Source organism: Rhinoraja longicauda, chromosome 5 (assembly GCF_053455715.1).
Source record: "Rhinoraja longicauda isolate Sanriku21f chromosome 5, sRhiLon1.1, whole genome shotgun sequence".
NCBI classification, from domain to species: domain Eukaryota; kingdom Metazoa; phylum Chordata; class Chondrichthyes; order Rajiformes; family Arhynchobatidae; genus Rhinoraja; species Rhinoraja longicauda.
The window spans coordinates 46,086,724-46,112,865 of NC_135957.1; the positions used below are offsets into that span (position 1 = coordinate 46,086,724).

The following is a 26,142-nucleotide window of genomic DNA, read 5'->3' on the forward strand; positions in this document are numbered from 1 at the left end:
CCGACCTGCTGAATTGCTCCAGCTCTTTGTGTCGTTTTTTGTTTTTAGAAAAAGCATCTGCAGTTCCTTGTGGTTACAAAGTTAACACATTTGCAGCTTACTTTGACAACTCTGAACACTTTTGGGGGGAAAATCGAACCGTTTTGTATCAACTCAAGATGATCCACCACCTCTCACAAGACCCTCTTCCTGTATCTCGGTTAAGATTAGAAAGCTGTGGAAAAGCATTGTGAAAGGTATACGGGTTGAGGCAGATGTGAGTGATTGATGGAACGTGGACCCAGATGTTGCCCTCTCGCGCGACGAGTGCCCCGGAAGTGGCTCTGACGCCGTCACCTGGCAACCATGAGCTCGCTGACGGCGGAGGACGTGTGGCGGCTGCTGAGGCTGCAGGTGACGCCGGGCAGGGCCGGGGGGAGATGGCGGGGCCGGGGTAGCGGGGCCGGGGACCGGGGGGGGGGGGGGGGGGGGTAACGGGGTCTGTGAACGGCCGGGGGAGTAGCGGGGCCGGGCCGGGGGTAACGGGGGGGGGGGGGGGGGGACAGGCCGGGGAGCGGCATGGACCCGCACAGCCAGTAATGACGGCTTGTATCCGCACTGGGCAATCCTGAGGGGTATCAGCAAAGTAGGGGGTGGGTGTATAGGATGGAGCGATGATGGCGAGCCGATGGGGAAAAGACATAATCATTCAGCACTGAAACAGGCCCTTCGGCCCAACTAGTCCAAACTAGAGATAGACACAAAATGCTGGAGCAACTCAGTCACTGAAAGGAAGCATGCAGGTACAGCAGGCAGTGAAGAAAGCTAATGGCATGTTGGCCTTCATAACAAGAGGAGTTGAGTATAGAAGCAAAGTCAAGAGGTCCTTCTGCAGTTGTACAGGGCCCTAGTGAGACCGCACCTGGAGTACTGTGTGCAGTTTTGATCACCAAATTTGAGGAAGGATATTCTTGCTATTGAGGGCGTGCAGCGTAGGTTTACTAGGTTAATTCCCGGAATGGCGGGACTGTCATATGTTGAAAGACTGGAGCGACTGGGCTCGTATACACTGGAATTTAGAAGGATGAGAGGGGATCTTATTGAAACATATATGATTATTAAGGGATTGGACACGCTAGAGGCAGGAAACATGTTCCCAATGTTGGGGGAATCCAGAACCAGGGGCCACAGTTCAAGAATAAGGGGTAGGCCATTTAGAATGGAGATGAGAAAAAACTTTTTCACACTGAGAGTTGTACGTCTGTGGAATTCTCTGCCTCAGAGGGCAGTGGAGGCCAATTCTCTGGATGCTTTCAATAGAGAGTTAGATAGAGCTCTTAATGATAGCAGAGTCAGGGGGTATGGGGAGAGGGCAGGAACGGGGTACTGATTGTGGATGATCAGCCATGATCACATTGAATGGCGGAGCTGGCTCGAAGGACCAAATGGCCTCCTCCTGCACCTATTGTCTATTGACCCCCTGCAGTTTGCTTACCAAACAAAGATGGAGGTTGAGGACGCCATCATCCACCTGCTCCATCGTTCCTATGCTCACCTGGATAAGCCGGAAAGCATTGTGAAAGTCATGTTTTTTTAAATTCTTCGGCGTTTTTAACACCATCCGGCCTGCACTGCTTGGGAGCAAACTGACAAAGATGCGGGTGGATGTTCCATTGGTGTCCTGGATCACCAACTACCTGGCTGGACGACCACAATATGTCAGGCTACGGAACTGCGTCTCGGACATGGTAGTGAGCAACACAGGAGACGGTTCTCTCTCCCTTCCTATTCACCATCTATACCTCAGACTTCAGATATAACTCGAACTCCTGCCACCTGCAGAAGTTTTCAGATGATTCTGCAATTGTGGGCTGCATCAGTGAGGGGAGGGAAGCTGAATACAGAATGTAGTCAACCACTTTGTTGAGTGGTGTGGGCTGAATCACCTGCAGCTCAACACCGACAAGACCAGCGAGTCAATGGTGGACTTTAGGAGGAGAGGAACACCCCTATCCCCTGTCTCCATCAATGGTGTGGATGTGCAGTTTACCAGGGAGTACAAATACCTTGGAATGTACCTGGACAGTAAACTGGACTTGTCCAGGAAAGCTGAGGCCCTGTACAAGAAGGGACAGAGCCGGCTGTACTTTTTGAGAAGGCTCCACTCCTTCAATGACTGCAGTAAGATGCAGATGTACTACCAATCGGTGGTAGCCAGTGCCATCTTCTTCGCTGCCATGTGCTGGGGCAGCAGGGCGAAGGCTGCGGACGCCAATAGGATTAACAAACTCATCAGAAAGGCTGGCTTTGTCCTGGGGGCGGAGTTGGATTCATGGCATGTAGTCGTCGAGGGAAAGATGCTCCTCAAACTGCGAAGCACCCTGGACAATACAGCTCACCCCCACCATGACACACTGGTCAACCTGAGGAGTATCTTCAGCAACAGACTGGTTCCACCACGATGCAGGACAGAATGCCACAGGAGATCCTTCTTCCCTGTGGCAATCAAACTGTACAACTCGATCCCCTTCTGTTGTAGGGTAGACTGACACTGACTCCCGTCATCCCCCACCCCCTTCCCCAATCTTTGCACGTCCCCAATCCTTTCCACTCGTAACTTTAATGTTTCATGTGTTTTGTGTTTTTATGACTGTTGGCAGATCAATTTCCCTCCTGGGGTACATAAAGGTCTAGAAACATAGAAAAATAGGTGCAGGAGTAGGCCATTCGGCACTTTGAACCAGCACCGCCATTCAATACAATCATGGCTGATCATCTAAAATTAGTACCCTGTTTCTGCTTTATCCCCATAACTCTTGATTCCTTTAGCCCTAAGAGCTAAATCTAACTCCCTCTTGAAAACATCCAGTGAATTGGCCTCCACTGCCTTCTGTGGCAGAGAATTCCACAGATTCACAACTCTCAGGGTGAAGAAGTTTTTCTTCATCTCAGTCCTAAATGGCCTACCACTTATTATTAAACTGTGACCCCTGGTTCTGGACTACCCAAACATCGGGAACATTTTTCCTGCGTCTAGCCTGTCCGATCCTTTAAGAATATTATGTGTTTCTATAAGATCCCCTCTCATGCTGAACTCCCTCAATAGCAATAATGTCCTTCCTCAAATTAGGAGACAATTCCAGGTGCGGTCTCACCAGGGCCCTGTACAACTGCAGTAGGACCTCCTTGCTCCTAAACTCAAATCCTCTCGCAATGAAGGCCAACATGCCATTGGCTTTCTTCACTGCCTGCTGCACCTGCATGCTTACTTTCAGTGACTGATGTACAAGCACACCCAGGTCTCGTTGCACCTCCCCTTTACCTAATCTGACATAATTCAGATAATAATCTGCTTTCCTGTTCTTACCACCAAAGTGGATAACCTCCTTTGTTCTTCCTCTCGGCAGTTCCCCCACGCCGGGTCCTCCTTTGTTCTCAGCGGTGCTTCCAACCTCTGGTACTATAATTTTGGGGGCTCCACAGCATCACCCTGTCCTCTCGTTATCCACCCACCACCACAATCCAGTGCTTGGAATCAAGAACTAGAGGACATAGGTTTAAGGTGAAGGGGGGAAAGATTTCATAGGAACCTGGGGGATAACATTTTTACACAAAGTGTGGTGGCTGTATGGAATGAACTGCCAGAGGAGATAGTTGAGGCATTGTTTAAGAAGCATATGGACAGATACATGTATAGGATATGTTTAGCGGGATATGGATACACAGGCAGGTGGGACTAGTATAGATGGGGCATGTTGATTGGCATGGGGAAGTGGGCCTGGTTCCATGCTCTATCACTCTATGACTCTTAATACATCCTTCAGGTATCCAACTATGTCACAACTTCCTTGTACTTGTGACCACACTAGTGTCAGGTTTTTGGGCTTCTAGCTATTGCACCTCAGTCCCACGTCTTACTGGGAGTATTTGTAGTCGATCATTACTACTTTTAGAGATTCTGCCATGACACCTGGTTAGTTCAGTGTTTGGAGTGACTCTGGACACATCCCCAAGAAATATTGCAAATCATGTTCCACATTCTAATAGTAAATTAGACTTGATTTACACGTCTGGAAGGGAATTGTTGACTGTCTTGTTACAGTTTGCTCTAGAAACATGCAGCACAGAAACAGGACTTTTGGCCCACCAAATCCATGTCGACGATCAAGCAACCTCTCCATTCAATTTTTAAAAATAATTTCCCCGCATTCTCTTAAATTCCCCTCTGTGCTATGATTGTATCACCTATGTGAACAATGGGAGCAATTGGCAGTGGCCAATTAACCTACCAACCCAAACAAGTCTAGGACGTGGGAGGAAACTCGAGCACTCCGATGAAACCCATGCAATCACAGGGATAACACACAGCCTCTATACAGGAGCACTTGAGGGCAGGATCAAAGCTGCATTTGCTAGAGCTGTCAGGCAGCAGCTCTACTGCATGTGCCATTGTGCCTTCCCTTGTGGAAAACTGACACTTGTGTACCTTCGGCAAATATGCTCAGGGTTATTGAGTTCTGCATTTTGCTTGCAAACAAATTTCTGTTCATTATATTTATCTCAACATATTTTTTTTGTTTGGTTTAAGAAAGAAGATGGTCGTCAGCTTTTAACAAAATTGCTAAATTGGGATGATTTTGATGAAGAGAGAGATTTAAAACCGGGCATTCTTCTTGACTATTTGTATAATACTATTATATTTGCTGCTGAAAAAGGATTTCCCTGGCCCAGTGTGGCAGCGGCAGCAGGCTTCTCACACGAATTACTTTGTGAAACTAAAGGTAATAATATGCACTTTATTGTGATTATTTTTAAAACTGAATTAGTTCAAAGATGTCGCTATTTCAATAGTTGTTGTTGATTAATGAATTAAGATACAAAGAAAAACTGCGTCTTTAATGCTCCGTTATGTCTTTGGGTAATTCCATAAGAGTGATTCTGTTTCTCAAATTTTTTGGCAGTGATTTATGAATTCCATGAGGGTTAATTATAATAAAAAGTTTGAAGAAATACTGTTTACTAATTTACAAATAAATTTATTAATGCAGCCTGGTTGCTGCTGTGAAAACAGGTTGGTGGTTGTTCTGCTAATTAATGGTGCCAGATTTAAAACATACTGGACGATGGGAGTTGCTGGATCACAGAATGCAAACAAATCAACGTGTACTGCAATTGTTGATTGCAGACAGAAATGGATTTGCCCAGTTAATATAATAATAGAGTAAAATTATGTTATGTCATACATTGTCACAGTTCACAAACATCACCTGTCATGTTAATATTAAGGGCTATAGCTCACGAATAATTATTTACAGTATCATTTTTGAACATTTCCATAAATTATTTAAGGTGCAGGTATTTTTTTGTCTCCTTGCTTACTTTTATATGCATACCTTTATTTTTTATCTTCTCCCTCTCATCATTTTTTTTCTTAAAGCCATTGCAATAGCATTGATCAGTGGCAACTGTGGCAGGGCTTGAATGCCATCACCTCCTACAAGGCAAAATCAGGAGGCAGCTCAAGCGACAGCGAAGCATCACTCCCTGACAAGCTCAATGCTTTCTTTGATAGGGAGAACACTGATGTGCCTTCCCTAGCCCCCATACGCCCTGATGGTATTACAGTCACAGTCACAGAGGCCGATATCAGAAGATCCTCGGAAAGCGACTGGATCTGATGGTATACCTGGTCGAATTCTCAAAACCTGTGCAGACCAACTGGCTGGTTTTTGTGGACATTTTCAACTTCATTATTGAGGACTGAGATTCCCACCTGCTTTAAGAGAGCATCAATAATACCGGTGCCCAAGAAGAGTAAGATGACATGCCTCATCGACCATCGACCGGTGGCACTAACGTCCGTGGTGATGAAGTGCTTTGAGAGGTTGGTTATGGTGCTGATGATACAAAAGTTAGTGGTTTTGCAAATAGTGAAAATGGTTGTGAACGATTGCAGCAGGATCTGGATTGATTGGCCAGGTGGGCGGAGGAATGGTTGATGGAATTTAATACAGAGAAGTGTGAGGTGTTGCATTTTGGGACGTCGAACGAGGCAGGGCCTATACAGTAAATGGTAGGCCTCTGGGTAGTGTTGTAGAGCAGAGGGATCTAGGAGTACAGGTGCATAGTTCCTTGAAGGTCGAGTCGCAGGTAAATAAGGTGGTCAAAAAGGCTTTTGGCACTTTGGCCTTCATCAGTCAGAGTATTGAGTATAGAAGTTGGGAGGTCATGTTGCAGTTGTATAAGACGTTGGTGAGACCGCATCCAGAATATTGTGTTCAGTTCTGGGCACCATGTTATAGGAAAGATATTAACATAACATAACATAACAAAACTTTATTGTCATTCGGTATAAATACCGAACGAAATTTCAGCAGTCACAAGACACAGCAAAAAAGAAAAGAACACAGGACACTCGACCCCAACACAAACATCCATCACAGTGACTCCAAACACCCCCTCACTGTGATGGAGGCAACAAAACTTCCCCTCTCTTCCCCCCGCACCCACGGACAGGCAGCTCGACCCCTACCGAGACAACCGACACGCACAGCCCCCGCAAGAGGATGGAAGGCCCCGCGGCCGAGCAGCCCCGGGCACCGAAACGTCCCGCGGCCGCACCGAGCGATGTTAAGTCCAGCGGCCGAGCCGCACCGGGCACTGAAACGTCCCGCGGCCGAGCCGCGCTGGCGATGTTAAGTCCGGCGGCCAAGTCGCGCCGGGCACTGAAACGTCCCGCGGCCGAGCCGCACCGGGCACTGAAACGTCCCGCGGCCGAGCCACACCGGGCACTGAAACGTCCTGCGGCCGAGCCGCGCTGGCGATGTTAAGTCCAGCGGCCAAGCCGCGCCGGGCACTGAAACGTCCCGCGGCCGCACCGGGCGATGTTAAGTCCAGCGGCCGAGCCGCACCAGGCACTGAAACGTCCCGCGGCCGAGCCGCGCCGGCGATGTTAAGTCCCGCAGCCGAGCCGCGCCGGGCGATGGAAGGCCCCGCGGGCGAGCTGCGCCCCGGGGAAGAGACCTAATAAAAGAAAGGTTTCCCACACCCCACCCCACACCCCACCCCCACACCCCACCCCCCCACCACACATATACAGCCAAAAACAGAAACAAAAACCATCCCAACACCAACACAAACAAAAAAAAGAAAAAAAGACAAACAGACTGCCAGAGAGCCGCAGCCGTTAGGCGCAGCCAACTCCTCCCTGTCAAGCTTGAAAGGGTTCAGAAAAGATTTACGAGGATGTTGCCAGGACGAGAGGGTGTGAGCTGTAGGGAGAGGTTGAGTAGGCTGTCTCTATTCCATGGAGCACAGGAGGATGAGGGGGGATCTTATAGAGGTATATAAGATCATGAGAGGAATAGATCAGGTAGATGCACAGAATCTTTTGCCCAGAGTAGGGGAATCGAGGACCAGAGGACATAGGTTCACGATGAAAGGGAAAAGATTTAATAGGAATCCGAGGGGTAACTTTTTCACACAGGGGTGGTGGGTGTATGGAATAAGCTGCCAGGGAAGGTATTTGAGGCTAGGACTGTCCCATTGTTTAAGAAACAGTTAGACAGGTACATGAATAGGACATGTTGGAGGGATATGCACCACGCGCAGGTAAGTGGGACTAGTGTATCTGGGACATTGTTGGCCGGTGTGGGCAAGTTGGGCCGAAGGGCCTGTTTCCACACCGTATCACTCTATGACTCTATATCAACTCCTACCTCAACTAGCATCTCAACCCATTACAGTTCGTCTACCATCACAACAGGTCAACGGAGGATGCAATCTCACTGGCTTTCCACTCCGCACTGGACCACGTGGACAATAAAAACAGTTAAGTCAGGCTGTTGTTTATAGACTAGAGCTCGGCATTCAATACCATCATCCCTTCCAAGCTGGTTACCAGGAAGAGGGCTCTGCCTGAGCTAACTGCCTGCCCCTTTTCCGGGGTTACATCTGTGCCCGGGTGGTTTTGGAGAGGGACTATGCGCTGTCCACGGGCACCCTGGGGGATTGAATGCATCCTTGACAAGGACTATAAGATAGTTGTATAATAGTTTATTGTTTGTCCTGTATTATGGTGATGGGTTCTGTTTTTTATTGTCTTGTAAATATTATTTTAATATTTGAATAAATATTTGTGATGTTTTTTAAAAAGCTGGTTACCAAGCTCATTGAAATGGGTCTCTGCGCATCCCTCTGCAATTGGATCCTCGACTTCCTCATCCACAGACCACAGTCTGTTTGAATTGGCAGAAATACTTCTTCCTCTTTAACAATCGGTACGGGAGCACCTCATGGGTGCGTGCTCAGCCCCCTGCTCTACTCACTCTATACTCATGACTGTGTAGTCGGACACAGTGCGAACTCCAACTTCAAGTTCGCCGACGACACCACCATCAGGCAGCATCTCAGGAGAGAAGGAATGGGTGATGTTTCAGGTCGAGACCCTTCTTCAAACTGTCTGAAGAAGGGTCTCGACCCGAAATGTCACCCATTCCTTCTCTCCTGAGATGCTGTCTGACCCGCTGAGTTACTCCAGCATTTTGTGTCTACCATGATGATATATACATATATATATGTGTGTGTGTGTGTGTGTGTACTTGTGGGTATGTGTATGTATGCACACTGACCTTTTTTTCTCTCTCGTTTATCATGTTTACAGTGTACTGTGTTTACATATTCTGTTGTGCTGCAGCAAGTAAGAATTTAATTGTTCTATCTGGGACACATGACAATGAAACACTCTTGACTCTTTTAATTTTAAGGGTATAGTTTAGAGATAGAGTGGAAACGTGCCTTTCGGCCCACTGAGTTCACGCCGACCAACCCATTCATACAAGTTCTATGTTTTACCAGTTTTGCATCCTACACATTAGGGACAATTTACAAAAGTTAATTTACCTATAACCTGCACGGTTTTGGAATGTGGGAGGAAACCGAAGCAGCCTGAGAAAACCCACACGAACACAGGGAGAATGTGCAAACTCCACACAAACAGCACACATAGTCAGAATCAAACCCGGGTCTCTGGCACTGTGAAGCAACAACTCTATCATTATGCCACCATATTTCAGTTAATTGTGCCTGAAAGATTGAACATTTTCTCCCAATTTAGTATAATCTGTAATGACGTTTGTCGCAATGGATTGAAGATGGTGGCTGAGTATCAACTTCTGAAATGCAATTAGCCATGTCCATAAATATTGGTTTTACCAACGATGCCCGTATCACGTAATCAAATAAAAATATGTGATATGCATTTCTGAAATGGGACTTTGAAATAAGAATATCAGAATTTTTAAAGATGTTTTCATTGTCTCCGGTTTCCTAAGATGTGCAGGTTTGTACGTTAATTGGCATACTGTAAAGTGTCCCTAATGTGTAGGATAGAACTAGTATATAGGGTGATTGCTTGTTGGTGTGGGCTGAAGGGCTTGTTTCCATGCTGTATCTCTAAAACTGAAAACTGAAGCTAAAATTATTATTCATATACAATTGCGATTAAATGGTAAGTTTATATTAAAAAAATCTTATTATAAATTATTTTGTTTTGATTTCATTTTCAGGAAAAACTATTCAGGAAGCTATTGGAAAATTGTGGGATAAATGTGAAAAATACCAAAATAAACTGAATTCCAATTACCTACAACATTTAGCCAATTATTTACTCGTAACTTTCTTCAAACATTATCATCTCTACCAGTTTGTACTGTGCAAAGACAGAGAGGTTGATCAAACCATACATGAGCTTGAGGTCCACGTACCCCAAGAAATTCCACCTCTGAAGAATGGAACAGATGTTGAGCTTTGGAACTACCAGCAACAGCTGGCTAAGCTCAGTGAAGCTGAAGCTCAGTTACGGAATGATATGTCAGTCTTTCGTGAAGCCAGACTGCTGAAAAATGAACGAGAAATGAACAAGTTTTATATGGACCTCAGATTTCAAAATAAAGAAATGATTGAAAAAACTGTAAGTGAGGACTTTCCTCTCAAACAATTTTAACATGTTTCAAAATATATTGTAATTAAATTTTAGGTGCAGAGTTTTCTTCAGGCAATTAGTAAAGCTGGAATTAGGCAACCTTGATATAGCATATATGGCATATGTTCAAGGTCATAACAAGAATAGTCAATATTTTAAGAGTATACCCTCCATAGATGTATTTTATTTATATTGTGTCATCCAGTTTTCCATTTTAATCTAAAATGATTTGTTTCTGGAGTTATATTTGAAGATAATTAAGACTGCATTTATATTATTAGCATTGCAGTGGTTATAGTGTTAATCCAGGTTTAATTACTGCCTTCGCTATCATAGTGCATCTTCATTGTCTACACATCCAAAAGACTAACACCTGTCAAGTAAATTAGTACTGTACTTACTAATATACAATTCCAATTTTTCAATTGATTACTACAACTGTACTTTAATATTAGACGAATAAGAAAACAAAATTCGTATCCGCAATACACAACCAATGAATTATTTCCTGAAGTTAGACACAAAAAGCTGGAGTAACTCAGCGGGACAGGCAGCATCTCTGGAGAGAAGGAATGGGTGATGTTTCGGGTCGAGACCCTTCGTCAGACTAGGTTAGGGGTAAAGGAAACGAGAGATATAGATGGTGATGTGGAGAGATAAAGAACAATGAATGAAAGATATGCAAAAAAGTAACGATAAAGGAAACAGGCCATTGTAAGCTGTTTGTAGGGTGAAATGAGAAGCTGTGTGACTTGGGTGGGGGAGGGATAGAGAGAGAGGGAATGCCAGGGCTACCTGATGTAAGAGAAATCAATATTCATACCACTGGGCTGTAAGCTGCCCAAGCAAAATATGAGATGTTGTTCCTCCAATTTGTGTTTAGCCTCACTCTGACAATAGAGACCGAGGACAGAAAGGTCTGTGTGGGAATGGGAAGGAGAATTAAAGTGTCCACCAACCGGGAGATCAGGTTGGTTCACACGGGCTGAGCGAAGGTCTTCCGAGAAATGATCGCCCAGTCTGCCAGTTTGGTCTCGCCAATGTACATGAGTCCAACGGACACAGTAGATGAAGTTGGAGGAGGTGCAAGTGAACCTCTGCCTAACTTGAAAGGACTGACGGGGTTACTGGACAGAGTCAAGGGAGGAGGTGTAGCGACAGGTGTTGCACCGTTCTGCGGTTGCAGGGAGAGGAACCTGGGGTGGGGGTGGTTTGGGTGTGAAGGAATGAGTTAACCAGGGAGTTGCGGAGGGAACGGTCTCTGCGGAAGACGGAAAGAGGTGAAGATGGAAAAATGTGGCTAGTGGTGGGATCCCATTGGAGGTGGCGGATATTTCAAAGGATTATTTGTTGTATGCGACGGCTGATGGGGTGGAAGGTAAGGACTAGGGGAACTCTGTCTCTGTTGCGACAAGGGGGAGGCGGAGCAAGAGCACAGCTGCGGCGCACCGAGGAGACACGACTGAGGGCCTCATCTATGATGGGAGAGAGGAACCCTCGTTCCCCAAAGAATGAGGACATCGCGGATGTTCTAGTATGGAACACCTCATCTTGGGTGCAGATGCGGCGTAGTCAGAGGAATTGGGAGTAGAGGATAGAGTCTTTGCAGGAAGCAGGGTGGGAAGAAGTGTGGTCGAGATAGTTGTGGGAGTCAGTGGGTTTGTAATAGACATCAGTCAATAGTCTATTGTGATGGAGACTGTGAGATCAAGAAAGGGGAGGAAGGTGTCGGAGATGGGCCAAGTAAATTTGAGTGCAGGATGAAAATTGGTGGTGAAGTTGATGAGTTCTGCATGGGTGCAGGAGGTAGCTCCAATGCAGTCTGATCGATGCACTAATACAAAATACTTTCTGAAGTATTTCTCATTGATAGGTTTGTGCAAGGCCGTATTTTTCATAGCTTAACAAAAATTGTCATTTTAATGTTGAATTATTTTCCAATCCGAGTCAATTTCAAATTTATAACTCCACAAAATGGTAATTGAGATTGTAATACCCTAATTATCATTTTGGTTATCATTTGGTTATCATAGTTATTTAAAATGATAAAAGACAGGAATGTAGTTATCATTTAAAACGAGATAAAAGGCGGGAATGATAGCCTTGCCTTGCCTTGCAGAGGTTGATGGGATTTTTAAAATCTGTGGAATTCTCTGCCACAGAGGGCAGTGGAAGCCAAATCACTGGATGGATTTAAGAGAGAGTTAGATAGAGCTCTAGGGGCTAGTGGAATCAAGGGATATGGGGAGAAGGCAGGCACGGGTTATTGATTGTGGACGATCAGCCATGATCACAATGAATGGGTGCTGGCTCGAAGGGCCGAATGGCCTCCTCCTGCACCTATTTTTTATGTTTCTATGTTTCTAATTAACATATGCTCTTCAGGAAGTATGTTTGTGCTGCTACCTCCTTAAAGGATTGCTGCATTGTTCATTGCATATAAATCATCTGCCACCGCACGGTGCATCCCGGGAGAAGGAAGCAGATTGTGAACACGAAGCAAAATGCCCGTTTCATCTCACACACTTTCAAAGTGTAATTGGAGTGGTCTGCTGTGATGCCCCGGAAGCCAAGTTAAGGATTGTAGCTAATAGAGGTACCAGCTTGTTGAACTTGGTTGCACAATAGTTCTGCTGCAGAGAAGTCAGTTCATAGGTTCTGCCAACTAAGCTACAGAAAACTGACAGTTGTACATAAAAAATGGGATGATGGCCTGGCAGTATTCTCTTTTTCATTATCTGATTCATTCATAAAGCCTACACAAATGTCAAGAAATACAGAGGAATCCAGCTCCAATAAATGGCTTTGCTCACAGCTTGGAGTCTGTCCATTCAGAGGTAGAGTGGCAGTTACTTCCATCAGCATTTCTGCAAATCCCACCATTGTTCAGCATCTGAAAAGTGCTACCTCAGCTTCATTTACATGCAGGCAATTTCCATTGCATTGCCAGCAGTGTTCATCAAAGATCCAGGTATTGCAATGGAAGTTCAAGCTTCTTTGGATACAATTAATTAACGATGTTTTCAGGACATCACAGCAGTTCATCAATGTGTTTTCCATCAGATGTGCTAAGCTATTGGTAAAATGGCAATGAATCCAAGGAATATAAAATTACTGTCTTCTTTCAGGCAGACCACATCATATCTCCCTTCTCTTCAATGATTTCATGGTTTCTTTATTATCACGTGTACCAAGGTACAGTGAAATACTTTTTTTGTATACAAATCAGCAAGACTATCCCCGTGCATAAGCACGTCTACCGGTTAGTATAGAATGTACAGAACAGCCCACTGTTCCTTATGCAAGAGGTGCCATTTTGTGGCCATAATTACAGACCCAGCTGCAGCTGGCCACAAAGGCCCATTGCAGCTGTTGCCTCCATTCCATTCGTCCCGCAAACCATCGTCCCTCCCCTTTGACATGTTCATGCTGCTGCCAGTCAGTCGGCGAATGCAAACTATTGCAGATCCTGAAATATTGGCTACCTTTCTTTCCACAGATGCTGTGTGACAAGAGTTTTTCCAGCATTTTGTATTTTATTTTAGATTTCTAGCATCTGTTTTTTTTGATTTGCAGGCAAAATGGTTGCTGCTCATTGCTATGTGATGCAGTTTGAAGCCAGACCCTCTTAGTCCAGATTGCTCAGTTATCTTCCAAGGCCTTCTGTTGAATCATAGAACAGGTCAGCACAAGAACAGGCCCCTTGGCCTACAATATCTATGCCAAAAATGATGCCAAGACTTGCACCTAATCCAGAACCCTCCATTTCCTGCATATCCAAATCCTCTCAAATACCCTCTCACCATAAATCTATGTCCTCTAGTATTTGATTTTTCAATCTTGGGGGAATAGGTTCTGACTATCTACCCTATCTACACCTCATACTTCTATCATATCTCCTGCTGCCTCCGGCATTCCAGAGGAAACAGCCTCTACATCCTACCTTTAATGGGGTGACCAAAACTGCATGCAATACTCCAAATGCAGCCTATCCAAAGTCTTATAAAACTGCAGCATAAAGTCTTGACTCTTATCCTCAATATCCCAACCTATGAAAGCAAGCATACCATATGCCTTCTTTACCACTTTATCTACATGTGCTGCCACGTTCAGGGAGTTATGGGCTCAAAATCCCTCTATACATCAATGCTGTTATGGTCAAGCCAATAATTGTATATTTTCCGCGTACATTTGATCTCCAAAAGTGCAACACCTCACACTTACTCGGATTAAACTCCATTTGCCATGTCTCCGCCCATTTCTGTAGCTGATCTGTATCCCGCTGTATACCTTGACAGCCGTCCTCATAGTCCGTGTCTCCGGTTATTGTGGTGTAATTTCCAAACTAGCCAACCTGACTGGGTTTACATACAAGTCATTTATAGACATCACAAACAGCAGAGATCCCAGCACAGATCTTTGCGGAACCACTGGTCACATACCTCTAGCCTGAATATTGTCCTTCCACAACAATCCTGTTATCTATCAGTAAATAAGTTCTGAATCCCTATGACTGAGTTACTGTTAATCCCGTGCATTTTATTCTTCTGGATCAGCCTACCATGGGGGACTTTATCAAATGCCTTACTAAAATCCATGTAGACAATATCCACCGCCCTCCCCTATCGATCACCTTTGTCACCTCCTCAAAAAACTTGATCAAGATATGACCTGCCGTGTACAAAGCCATGCTGACTGTCCCTTATTAACCAATTCTCTTCGAAATGGGGATAAATCCTATCCTGAAGAATTCTCTCCATTGGGTTCCTTGCTACTGGCCTATAATACCTTAGATTCTCTCTACTTCCATTCTCAAATAAAGGAACAACATTAGCTACTCTCAAGTCCTCGGGACCTCGCCTGTGCTGGAGAAGACTCAAAGATCTTCGTCAAAGCTCCTGCAATCTCTCTTGCCTCTCAATAATCTGGAATAAATCCCATCAGGTCCTGGGAATTTATCTACCTCAATTATCTCACTGTCTTCCATGTCCATCTCCCTGGTGAAAACAGATGCAAAGCACTTGTTTAGTGATGTGCCTACATCCCCAAACTCCACGCACAAATTCCATCCTAGAACCAGGAACAGACCTACCTATTCCCTGGTTACCTTGATTTTATTATTATAGATATAATAAGCTTTGGGATTTTCAATAATCCAACTTGTAAAGCTATTTTGTGGTCCCTTTTGGCCCTGCTAATTGTCTGCTTGAGTTATTTTCTCCTTTTTTTACATTCCTCAATGACCCTCTTTGATTCTATCCTCTTAAAACTTGCTTCCTTTTTTATTTGACCAAATTTATAACCTCTTTGATCATCCACGGTTCCCTTATTTAGCCATCCTTATCCCTCCTCCTCACCGGAACATGCCAGTTTTGAACATTGATCAACTAGTCTTTAAACAACTCCCACATATCAATGTAGACTTACCCAATTTAATACCCTCCTGCAAGATCCAGACTTCTCTCAATTCAAAACAATCTTAAGACTTTGCAGATGATACTAAGCTGGGGGGTAGTGTGAATTGTGAGGAAGATGCAATAAGGCTGCAGGGTGACTTGGACAGGTTGTGTGAATGGGCGGATACAGGGCAGATGCAGTTTAATGTAGATAAGTGTGAGGTTATTCACTTTGGAAGTAAGAATAGAAAGGCAGATTATTATCTGAATGGTGTCAAGTTAGGAAGAGGGGATGTTCAACGAGATCTGGGTGTCCTAGTGCATCAGTCACTGAAAGGCAGCATGCAGGTACAGCAGGCAGTGAAGAAAGCCAATGGAATGTTGGCCTTCGTAACAAGAGGAGTTGAGTATAGGAGCAAAGAGGTCCTTCTACAGTTGTACCGGGCCCTGGTGAGACCGCACCTGGAGTACTGTGTGCAGTTTTGGTCTCCAAATTTGAGGAAGGATATTCTTGCTATTGAGGGAGTGCAGCGTAGGTTCACTAGGTTAATTCCCGGAATGGCGGGACTGTCGTATGTGGAAAGGCTGGAGCAATTAGGCTTGTATACACTGGAATTTAGAAGGATGAGGGGGGATCTTATTGAAACATATAAGATAATTAGGGGATTGGACACATTAGAGGCAGGAAACATGTTCCCAATGTTGGGGGAGTCCAAAACAAGGGGCCACAGTTTAAGAATAAGGGGTAGGCCATTTAGAACGGAGATGAGGAAGAACGTTTTCAGTCAGAGAGTGGTGAAGGTGTGGAATTCTCTGCCTCAGAAGGCAGTGGAGGCCAGTTCGTTGGATGCTTTCAAGAGAGAGCTGGATAGAGCTCTTAAGGATAGCGGAGTGAGGGGGTATGGGGAGAAGGCAGGAACGGGGTACTGATTGAGAGTGATCAGCCATGATCGCATTGAATGGCGGTGCTGGCTCGAAGGGCTGAATGGCCTACTCCTGCACCTATTGTCTATTGTCTATTGACTTATGAAGTTGTGATCACTATCTCTAAAATGCTCTTCCACTGAAACACCAGTCATCTGACCATCCTCATTTCCCAACACAAGGTCCATAGTGTTGCCTTCTCAATATGCGCATACTGTTTCAAGAAGCCCTCTTCGATACGCCCCACAAATTCTGCCATCTAAGCCTTTGGCACTGAGCAAATCTCAGTTAATATTGGGGAAGTTAAAGTCACTCTTTAAGCCAACCCTGTTGATTTGGCATCTTTCAGTAATGTGTCTGCATATCTGTTCTTCCATCTCCCTCTTGCTATTAGGGGGCCTATATTTCAATTCCTTTAAAGTGTTTGTACCAATAACTAGAGAGCAATCCTGAGCTACTATCAATGTCATTGGAGACCCTCCGACTATCTTTAATTGGACTTTACTGGACTTTATCTTGCACTAAATGGTATTTCCTTTATCATATATCTGTACACTGTGGACGGCTAGATTGCAATTATGTATAGTCTTTCTCCTGACTTGTTAGCACAATACAAAAAGCTTTTCACTGCACTATCTGTACATGTGACAATAAACTAAACTTTCTTATTTCTAAGCTCTATCTATATCGCCTCAGCTGATGAACGCTCCTGTATGTCCTCTCTGAGTGCCGCCATGACAATCTCCCTGATTAGTAGCACAACTCCACCTCCTTTGCCTCCCTCTCAATCATGTATAAAACATCAAAACCCCGGAAGATTAGGCTGCCATTTGTGTCCCTATCGCAACCACATACCGCAATGGCCATAACATCATAGTCAACATCATCCAAAAAATCCTAATTGAAGGTTAACAGTGTTCCACCACTCATGGTGCAACTCTTTGGAACACCTTGGAGAAGCATATGGAAGATTGGTACCAAAGAAGTACAGATGGGTTATTTCTTTCATTTCATATACATTATAATAGTACAAATTTATAAAACTTAATTTAAGTGTGGATTTCATACAGGATTATTTTGTTTTGGTAACAGGATAATTCTAATGGCAGAGATAGAGGAAAAGTGTTGAGTGGGTGAATAAATTGGTATTGCTTACATGATCACCTAGAGCTTGAACAAGAAAGTGGTGGCCATATTTTAGATTTACTGAATGTTCTTCCACTCCTATGCTGCTGCTTCTCATGTTCTTGCGTCTTAGCTTGTCACATGGTAGGTGGTAAGGGCTACTTCCTTGGTGATGATGTTTTACAGCAAGTATCGCAGTATCACAATCTTGCCAGTCTGAGCGGCGAACAAGTCTGCGAGGCAAAACGTGGTGCTGAGCCAAAGCCAAAGAGACCGACATCAGGCAGAGTCGTGGTAGTAAGGGACTGCATCGTGAGAGGTACGGACAGGGGTTTCCGTGGCAACAAGCGGGATTCAAGGATGGTGTGTTGCCTTCCTGGTGCCAGGATCCAGGACGTCACGGACCAAGTGCAAAGCATCCTCAAGGGTGAAGGTGAGCAGCCGGAAGTGGTAGTGCATGTCGGCACAAACGACGTCAGGAAGAAGAGGAAAGATATTCTGTAGCATGACTTTGGAGAGCTCGGAGAAGGCTAAAAAGCAGGACCTCCAGGGTGGTTGCTTCCAGTTCCTCGTGCTGGTGAAGGCAGGAACAGGGAGATACGGGATCTGAATGTGTGGCTGAGGAGCTGGTGCAGGGGGCAGGGATTTAGATTCTTAGACCACTGGGATCTGTTTTGGGGTAAGGGTGAATGTACAAAAGGGACGGGTTGCACCTCAATAGGCGGCGGACCAACATTCTGGCAGGCAGGTTTGCCACTGCTACACGGATGGTTTTAAACTAAATAGTGGGGGCGTGTTTCAAATGGGATAGTCAAGGATGGAGTAAAAGGGAAAGAGAGTATGGGAAAAATTAAAAAGCCCTCAGAAATAACGGGACAGAAAGCTCATGAAGAAATAGGAGAGACTAGCCAAGTGTAATAGGAATCGATGTGAAGTGTGAGATGAACAAAGGATTAAAAGTACTATATATAAATGCGCGAAGTATAAGAAATAAAGTGGACGAACTTGAGGTAGTGGTGAGTGGAGTGCCGCAAGGCTCGGTGCTGGGGCCGCAACTATTTACAATATATATTAATGATTTGGATGATGGAATTAGAAGTAACACTAGCAAGTTTGCAGATGACACAAAGCTGTGTGACAGTGTGAACTGCGAAGAGGATGTTAGGAAGTTGCAGGGTGACTTGGACAGGTTGAGTGAGTGGGCAGATGCATGGCAGATGCAGTATAATGTAGATAAATGTGAGGTTATCCACTTTGTCGGCAAAAACAAGGAGGCAGATTATTATCTCAATGGTGTCAGATTAGGTAAAGGGGAAGTGCAATGAGACCTTGGTGTCCTTGTACACCAGTCATTGAAAGTAAGCGTGCAGGTACAGCGGGCAGTGAAGAAAGCTAATGGCGTGTTGGCCTTCATAACGAGAGGATTTGAGTATAGGAACAATGAGGTTCTTCTGCAGTTGTATAGGGCCCTGGTGAGACTGCATCTGGAGTAATGTGTGCTGTTTTGGTCTTTTAATTTGAGGAAGGACGTCCTTGCTATTGAGGTAGTGCAGCGTAGGTTCACGAGGTTAATCCCTAGGATGGAGGGACTGTCATATGAGGAAAGATTAGAAAGACTGGGCTTGTATTCATTGGAGTTTAGAAGGATGAGAGGGGATCTTATGGAGATGTATAAAATTATAAAAGGACTGGACAAGCTAGATGCAGGAAAAATGTTCCCAAAGTTGGGGGAGTCCAGAACCAGGGACCACAGTCTAAGAATAAAGGGGAGGCCATTTAAAACTGAGGTGAGAAGAAACTTTTCCCCCAGAGAGTTGTGAATCTGTGGAATTTTCTGCCACGGAAGGCAGTGGAGGCCAATTCACTGGATGAATTTAAGAGAGAGTTAGATAGAGCTCTAGGGGCTAGTGGAATCAAGGGATATGGGGAGAAGGCAGGAACAGGTTACTGATTGTGGATGATCAGCAATGATCACAATGAATGGCAGTGCTGGCTCGAAGGGCCAAATGGCATTCTCCTGCACCTATTTTCTATGTTTCTATATTTGACATTTGCAGCTAAGTACAATAGGGTTCCTCCAGGATACTGTGTGGATGTTGCTGCCTTGCTGAGTGTCCTCTCCCCTTCTTCCTCCTTTAACCTCTAGCAATTTGTTCTGCTCTTTGTGACTTCCTTTCATTTTTTCAGTTATGGTCAATCTTTAGGAGTTTAGCTCATTTCTCATTTCTTTCAGTATAAATTCTTAAATCTTTAGCTCGACTATTTACTGCACAAGATTCAAACTATAGTACAATATAAGAATACTGCAATCATACCAGTACTAAAAAAAAATCAGGCTACCAATTTGCAACTTCATCATGATTCTCTTAAATATTGTTAATGGAATCAGTTGCATTCTATTTGAAGAGTGTTAGGCAATGTGATGTTTGATAAGACTGGAGTAAGGCATCATTACCTTGCAGCTTTACATTTTGTTGGAAATTGTTCTGAGAACACATTTGGAACTTTATGACTGTGTAGGGTGAATAGAAAGAAAGATAATTCCTCAGCCCTACATGGCCTCCGGGGGGGTTTAGAACAGTTTGGTCTTTGAACATTGTACGGCTCAACATAAAAATATTTGATTTTACTGTCTTATAAAGTATTCAATGCAGTGTTGAGTTTTCAGTTTTGTCTTTTTTGTCGTATTTAGCAAATTTAACAGCAGAGGGCAGGATTCTCTAGCATGCGCACCTCCTTGCAGAAATATTTAATGAATAAAATAACTCATTGTGATTTTGTATTACAATCTCCTTTCCTCACCAAGATTGTGCCTTCTTGAGGAGATCAGAAACAAGCCTTTACTGTTTGTTTGACAAGTGACTCAATATTAAAGTTTTGAAAAATGGAAATCATCTCGGTGAAAGCTCTGTAGCCCACAAATTTATTTGTTTGGCACATGAGTATCAATTGTTGCAACTATAGAGTGCATAATGACATTTTGGATCTAATGCTTATAACATTAGATTGGATTAAGGCTTGGATAGAGTAGATGTGGAGAGGACATTTCCACTAGTGGGGAAAGTCTAAGACTAGAGGTCATAGCCTCAGAATTAAAGGACGTTCATTTTGGAAGGAGATGAGGAATTTCTTTAGTCAGAGAGTGTTGAATTTGTGGAATTCTGCCACAGAAGGCTGTGGATGCCAAGTCAGTGTATATTTTTAAGGCAGAGACAGACAGATTCTTGTTTAGTATGGGTGTCAGAGGTTATGGGGAGAAGGCAGGAGAATGGGGTTAGGAGAGATAGATCAGCCATGATTGAATGGCGGAGTAGACAATGGGCCGAATGTCCTAATTGTGCTCCTATCACTTATGATTATGATGAACATGCATAGACAAAATATGCCAGACGTGCAACCGTGAGATCATCCGTTATGCACGGCATGTTTCATATCACTTTCATATTGTATCCCATATATGTTCATAAGTTCATGTTCATTAATAATAGGAAATAAGAATGGTTAATTTGCTGAACAATGCTAAAGATTGTGAATCACATTTCTTCTTCACACAATACCTGGGTGACATTACCCGGCAAATCTGAAACAAACTTGGACAGATCTCTCCTCTGGCACCATTTTAATACAAGCATGAATTTATAGACCTATGCAAAACTCCAATTATTTTAACACAGTGATAATGTTAATGAAACACTAGTAAGGTGGGCCTAAAATTGTCGTGCTATCGTGTACCGTTTTGGATGTGGTTCAGGAACATACAAACAAACAAATGGGAGTTTTAGTATATCGATTTAAAGAAAGTTCACTGAAACACATTTTTACTTTTTTTTTAAATCATTTTTCACTCAAGGTGGACAACCCTATTCAAATGAATGAGGATGCACTACTTACTCAGCTTACAGTTTCAGTAAAGTCTGAGCTGAGTCCATTGATGGAGATGTGATGTAATTTAATCCAAAACCATAATATGAAAATATATCTGTAATCTTTTGGTATTGTATGACTCTGATGTTTGAAGAAGAAGTTTGATTCCCACACAAAATATCCTTTGCATCATTCTTGAACTTACCATTTTGCAAGTAATTAGCAAATAATGATATAATTATGTTTTCTCTTATCCTTCTCCACACACATTATGAAAACAAATCCTTTAAAAAGGAACAATATACCCGTTGGCACTCCTTAGTTTTCTGTGAAGTTTCATCTACAACGTCTGAGTGTTTTTGAAATGACTTTTCTAAAACATGCCAATAGGAATCCAGTATTTGTTAATGAGTAAACTGAAGAAGGGTCTCGACCCGAAACGTCGCCCATTCCTTCTCTCCAGAGATGCTGCCCGTCTCACCAAGTTACTCCAGCTTTTTGTATCTATCTTCAAGCTAATTAACCTGCTTGGCATACATTACTTTTTACTTTTAGCTACTTGAAAACCAGATTTTCTCTCTATAAGACCTACAATTCTCTTTTAATATTTTGTTTCGTACACTGGTCGCTCGTGTTTATTTAGAGACATAGAACTGTACAGATGGAAATAGGCTCTTTGGTCCAACTTGTCTATGCCAACCAAGTTTAGTTTAGTTTAGAGATACTAACCAAGCTAATCCCACTTGCCTGAACATGGCACTTGTATCTATAAACCAATTTTACCTGTCCAATTGTCTTTAAAAGGTTGTAAATGTACCTGCTTTGACCATTTCCTATGGTAACTTGTTCCGTGTGTAAAACATACTATTTTGACTGCAAAATAGACGTAACCAAAAAGATCACCTCTCGTCCTCTGTACTAACATTACATTTATTTGATGACTTTAAATCTGCTTGTTATTTTACAACAGTAATCTGTTTCATTTTCAGGATTTAGAAGAAATTGTTAAAGCTGCTTACGAGATTCAGATGGCAGCAACTTCTGAAATACTGCAAAAACAGGTTGAAACTACATTTCAGATTCTAGATTTAAAACTTCAGAAGATAACCACACCCTTCCAAACGTCCAAACTTCAGCAATCTTCAACAAAGAAATCTCAAGCTAAATTATCAAGTAAGAAGAAATAGACAGTTTTATTTCATTTATTAATTTGATTTATTTAACAAGAAAATAAAGTAGTCTTTATAAATGTAAAAAAAGTCTGACTTTTCTGTTTGATTGTAAGTCAATCAAATCTAGATGCTTCACACTTTATTGGGTACTTACTATGCAGTACAAATCAAGGAGGCTTGCAATGCATAATCCTGCACCAATTCCCATGCTTATTTCAACAATTTCAAGTGCACGCCTCATCTCCAGATCTGAATTCCATCTGATACCATGATCCATTAAACATAGTGCTTATCTCCACCCATATGCCAACCTGAATCCCAGCTGTTCCTGATTCAGAAGCAATATGACTCCCAACTCTAGGTCCCAATCAGGCCATTTCTCCTGATACCCATGCCAGGTGCCTACCACTGTCATCCCAACCCCTGACCACAAACAAGCTAAACAGAGTGCCAGTTCATGTTCTCACTCGTCTCTCATTAACGCCATCCATGCTCTACAATCCTCAAACAGAGCATTATTTTGCCACTGCTCCAATGGAATGATCACGGGAGGGGAGGACTGGGGAGCACATTCTTTGTTTTTGATAACGTTCACAGATCTAATGGTGTATTTGTTTGTGTTTTCAAAACGTGCGCGGACCAACCAGCTGGAGATTTTGCAGGCATCTTCAACCTCTCATTACTACTGTTCCTATCTGCTTTAAAAGGGCATCAAAAATACTGGTGCCCAAGAAGAGTAAGTGGCAGCAATGTTGGTGGAGTGCTTTGACAGGTTGGTTCTGGTACATATCAATTCCTACCTCACCAAGAATCTGGACCCAGTAGAATTTGCCTACCACAACAATAAATCAACGGAGGATGCAATCTCACTAGCTCACCACTCTCCACTGGACCACTCGGACAATACAAATACATACATCAGGTTGTTGTTCATAGACTACAGCTTGACGTTCAACACCATCATCCCCTTCAAACTTGTCTGCATCCCTTTGCAACTGGATCCTCGATTTCCTCATTAACATAACACAATCAGTACGAATTGGCGACAACACTTACCATCGATTACCATCGGCACAGGGGCACCTCATGGCTGTATGCTCAACCTCCTGTTCTCACTCTTTATCCATAATTGTGTAGCTAGATATAGTTCCAACTCAATCTTTAAATTTGCCAATGACACCACCATTGTTGGACGAATTATGGATAATGATGAGTCAGAGTGTAGGAGCGAGATTGATCATTTGACTGAATAGTGCCAGAACGACAACCTTGTGCTTAACATCAATAAAACCAAGGAATTAATTGATGGCTTTAAAAGAGGAAGGCCGAGGATCCACAAACCTGTCATTATCGATGGGTTGGTAGTGGAGAGGGTTCAAGTTCCTGGGAGTCCATATTTCTGAAGGTCTTTCCTGGATCCAGCACATTCATGCAATCATAAAAAAAGCCCATCAATGCCTTTACATCCTTGAATGATTGAGGAGACTTGGTATGTCGACAAATACTCTCTTGAACTTCTACTGGTGTACTGTAGAGAGCATGTTAACTGGTTGTATCTCAGCCTGGTTTAGCAACTCAAATGCCTTGGAGCAAAGGAGATTACAAAAAGTGGTGAACACTTCCCAGTCCATCACAGGTACTGACCTCCCTAAGGGATGTATAGAAGGCGCAGCCTTAAAAAGGCAGCCATCATCATCAAGGACCCACACCACGCTGCCTAAGTTCTGCCATTGGGAAGAAAGTATAGGAGCCTGAAAACTGTAACGTCCAAGCTCAGGGACAGTTTCTTCCCAAAACCATCTACCATGCACAGGCTATTTAACACCATGACCTCCAACTAAACTCTAAACTATGAACTGAATTGATTAAATTTCCTTTAGTTGTTTCTTATGATATCTCCTGAGTACATTTGCATACGTGTTGTGCTGCTGCAAGTAAGAATTTCATTGTTTCATGTCAGGACATTTGACAAAAAAAACACTCTTAACCAGTCATGATAGCTTCAGTCCTAAATAAACTTTCATTAATGTAGCCTGGGGATCAAAACACATGTTGTTCATTGCTCATACCAAATCAATGTTTTGGATGAGAATATTCAAGGCATGATTGGCAAATTTGCAGATGACATGAAAGTGGATTGCATTGTATATAGTGAAGAAGGTTATCAAAAATTGCAACAAGATCTTGATCAATTGGGCAGGTGGGCTGAGGAATGGTTAATGGAGTTTAATACAGATAAATGTGAGGTGTTGCATTTTGGAAAGTCAAACCGCGGCAGAACCTTCAGTGTGAATGGCAGGGCTCTGGCGAGTGTTATAGAGCAGAGGGATCTAGGAGTGCAGGTACATAGTTCCTTGAAATTGGCGTCACAGGTAGATAGTGGGATCAAGAAGGCTTTCGGCACATTGGCCATCAGTCAGAGTATTGAGTGTAGAAGTTGGGTTATATTACAATTGTACAAGACATTGGTGAGGCCACATTTGGAGTATTGTGTTCAGTTTTGGTCACCCAGCTATAAGAAAGATGTTGTTAAGCTAAAAAGGGCACAGAGAAGATTTACGAGGATGTTGCCAGGACTCAAGGGCCTGAGCTATAGGAAGAGGTTGAGCAAGCTAGGCTTTTATTCCTTGAAGTGCAGGAGAATGAGGGGTCATCTTATGGAGGTGTATAAGATCAAGAGGGGATTAGATAGGGTAAATGTGCAGAGTCTTTTATCCAAAGCAGGGGAATCAAGAATCAGAGGACACAAGTTTAAGGTGAGAGGGGTCGTGATTTAATAGGAATCTGAGGGACAACTTTATTATACAAAGGGTGGTGGGCATATGCAGCGAGCTGCCAAAGGAGGTAATTGTGGCAGGTACTATCACAACATTTAAAAGACATTTGGACAAGTACTTGGATAGGATAGGACCAAACACAGGCAGTGGGACAAGTGTAGATGGAGCATTTAATTGTACACGGCTAATGGATATTTTTAAACCTTAAATAACTAGTTATTTGAAAAGGGATGTAATGCAGAGGCTCTATAAGGCGCTGGTCAGGCCGCATTTGGAATATTGTGAGTAATTTTGGGCACCATAACTGAGGAAGGATGTGCTGGCTCTGGAAAGTGTCCAGCGGTGTACAAGAATGATCCCAGGAATGAGAAGGTTAACATATGATGAGCGTTTGACGGCACTGAGCCTATTCTCGCTGGAGTTTAGAAGAATGAGGGGAGACCGCATTGAAACGTACAGAATAGTGAAAGGCTTGGATAGAGTGGATGCGGAGAGGATGTTTCCACCAGTGGGAGAGTCCAGGACTAGAGGTCATAGCCTCAGAATTAAAGGGCGTTCTTTTATGAAGGAGATGAGGAGGAATTTCTTTAATCAGAGGGTGGTGAATCTGTGGAATTCTAAGCCACAGAAGGCTGTGGAGGCAAAGTCATTGGATATATTTAAGGCAGCCATAGATAGATTCTTAATTAGTACAGGTGTCAGAGGTTATGAGAGAAGGCAGGAGAATGGGGTTAGGAGAGATAGATCAGCCATGGTGGAGTAGACTTGATGGGCCAAATGGCCTAATTCTACTATCATTTATGATCTTATGAAAAGCAAGCTAATTATCTACATATTTCTTATAGCATTGGTGCACCTACAAACGTAGTATCTCAAAATTCTCTGGATTTTGTTTCATAATTTTGGACCTTATGAAGCATCAA

At 43.4% G+C, this 26,142-nt stretch overlaps 1 protein-coding gene across 2 annotated transcripts; it reads left to right on the forward strand.

Annotated features, from left to right (window-relative positions):
* The first annotated feature begins 313 nt into the window (after nt 1–313).
* LOC144593607 (uncharacterized protein C8orf74-like) lies at nt 314–22,486 on the forward strand. Of its 2 annotated transcripts, XM_078399440.1 has the most exons (5): nt 1,620–1,727; nt 4,568–4,760; nt 9,546–9,949; nt 17,593–17,839; nt 22,260–22,420. In XM_078399440.1, the coding sequence occupies exons 1-5, from the start codon at nt 1,635–1,637 to the stop codon at nt 22,277–22,279; spliced, it is 957 nt and encodes a 318-aa protein (XP_078255566.1). In that variant the 5' UTR covers nt 1,620–1,634; the 3' UTR covers nt 22,280–22,420. The 2 variants fall into 2 exon arrangements, with proteins under 2 accessions (XP_078255567.1, XP_078255566.1); XM_078399441.1 differs by lacking the exons at nt 1,620–1,727; nt 17,593–17,839 and adding an exon at nt 314–393 and having other exon boundaries at nt 22,260–22,486.
* The last annotated feature ends 3,656 nt before the right edge of the window (nt 22,487–26,142 follow it).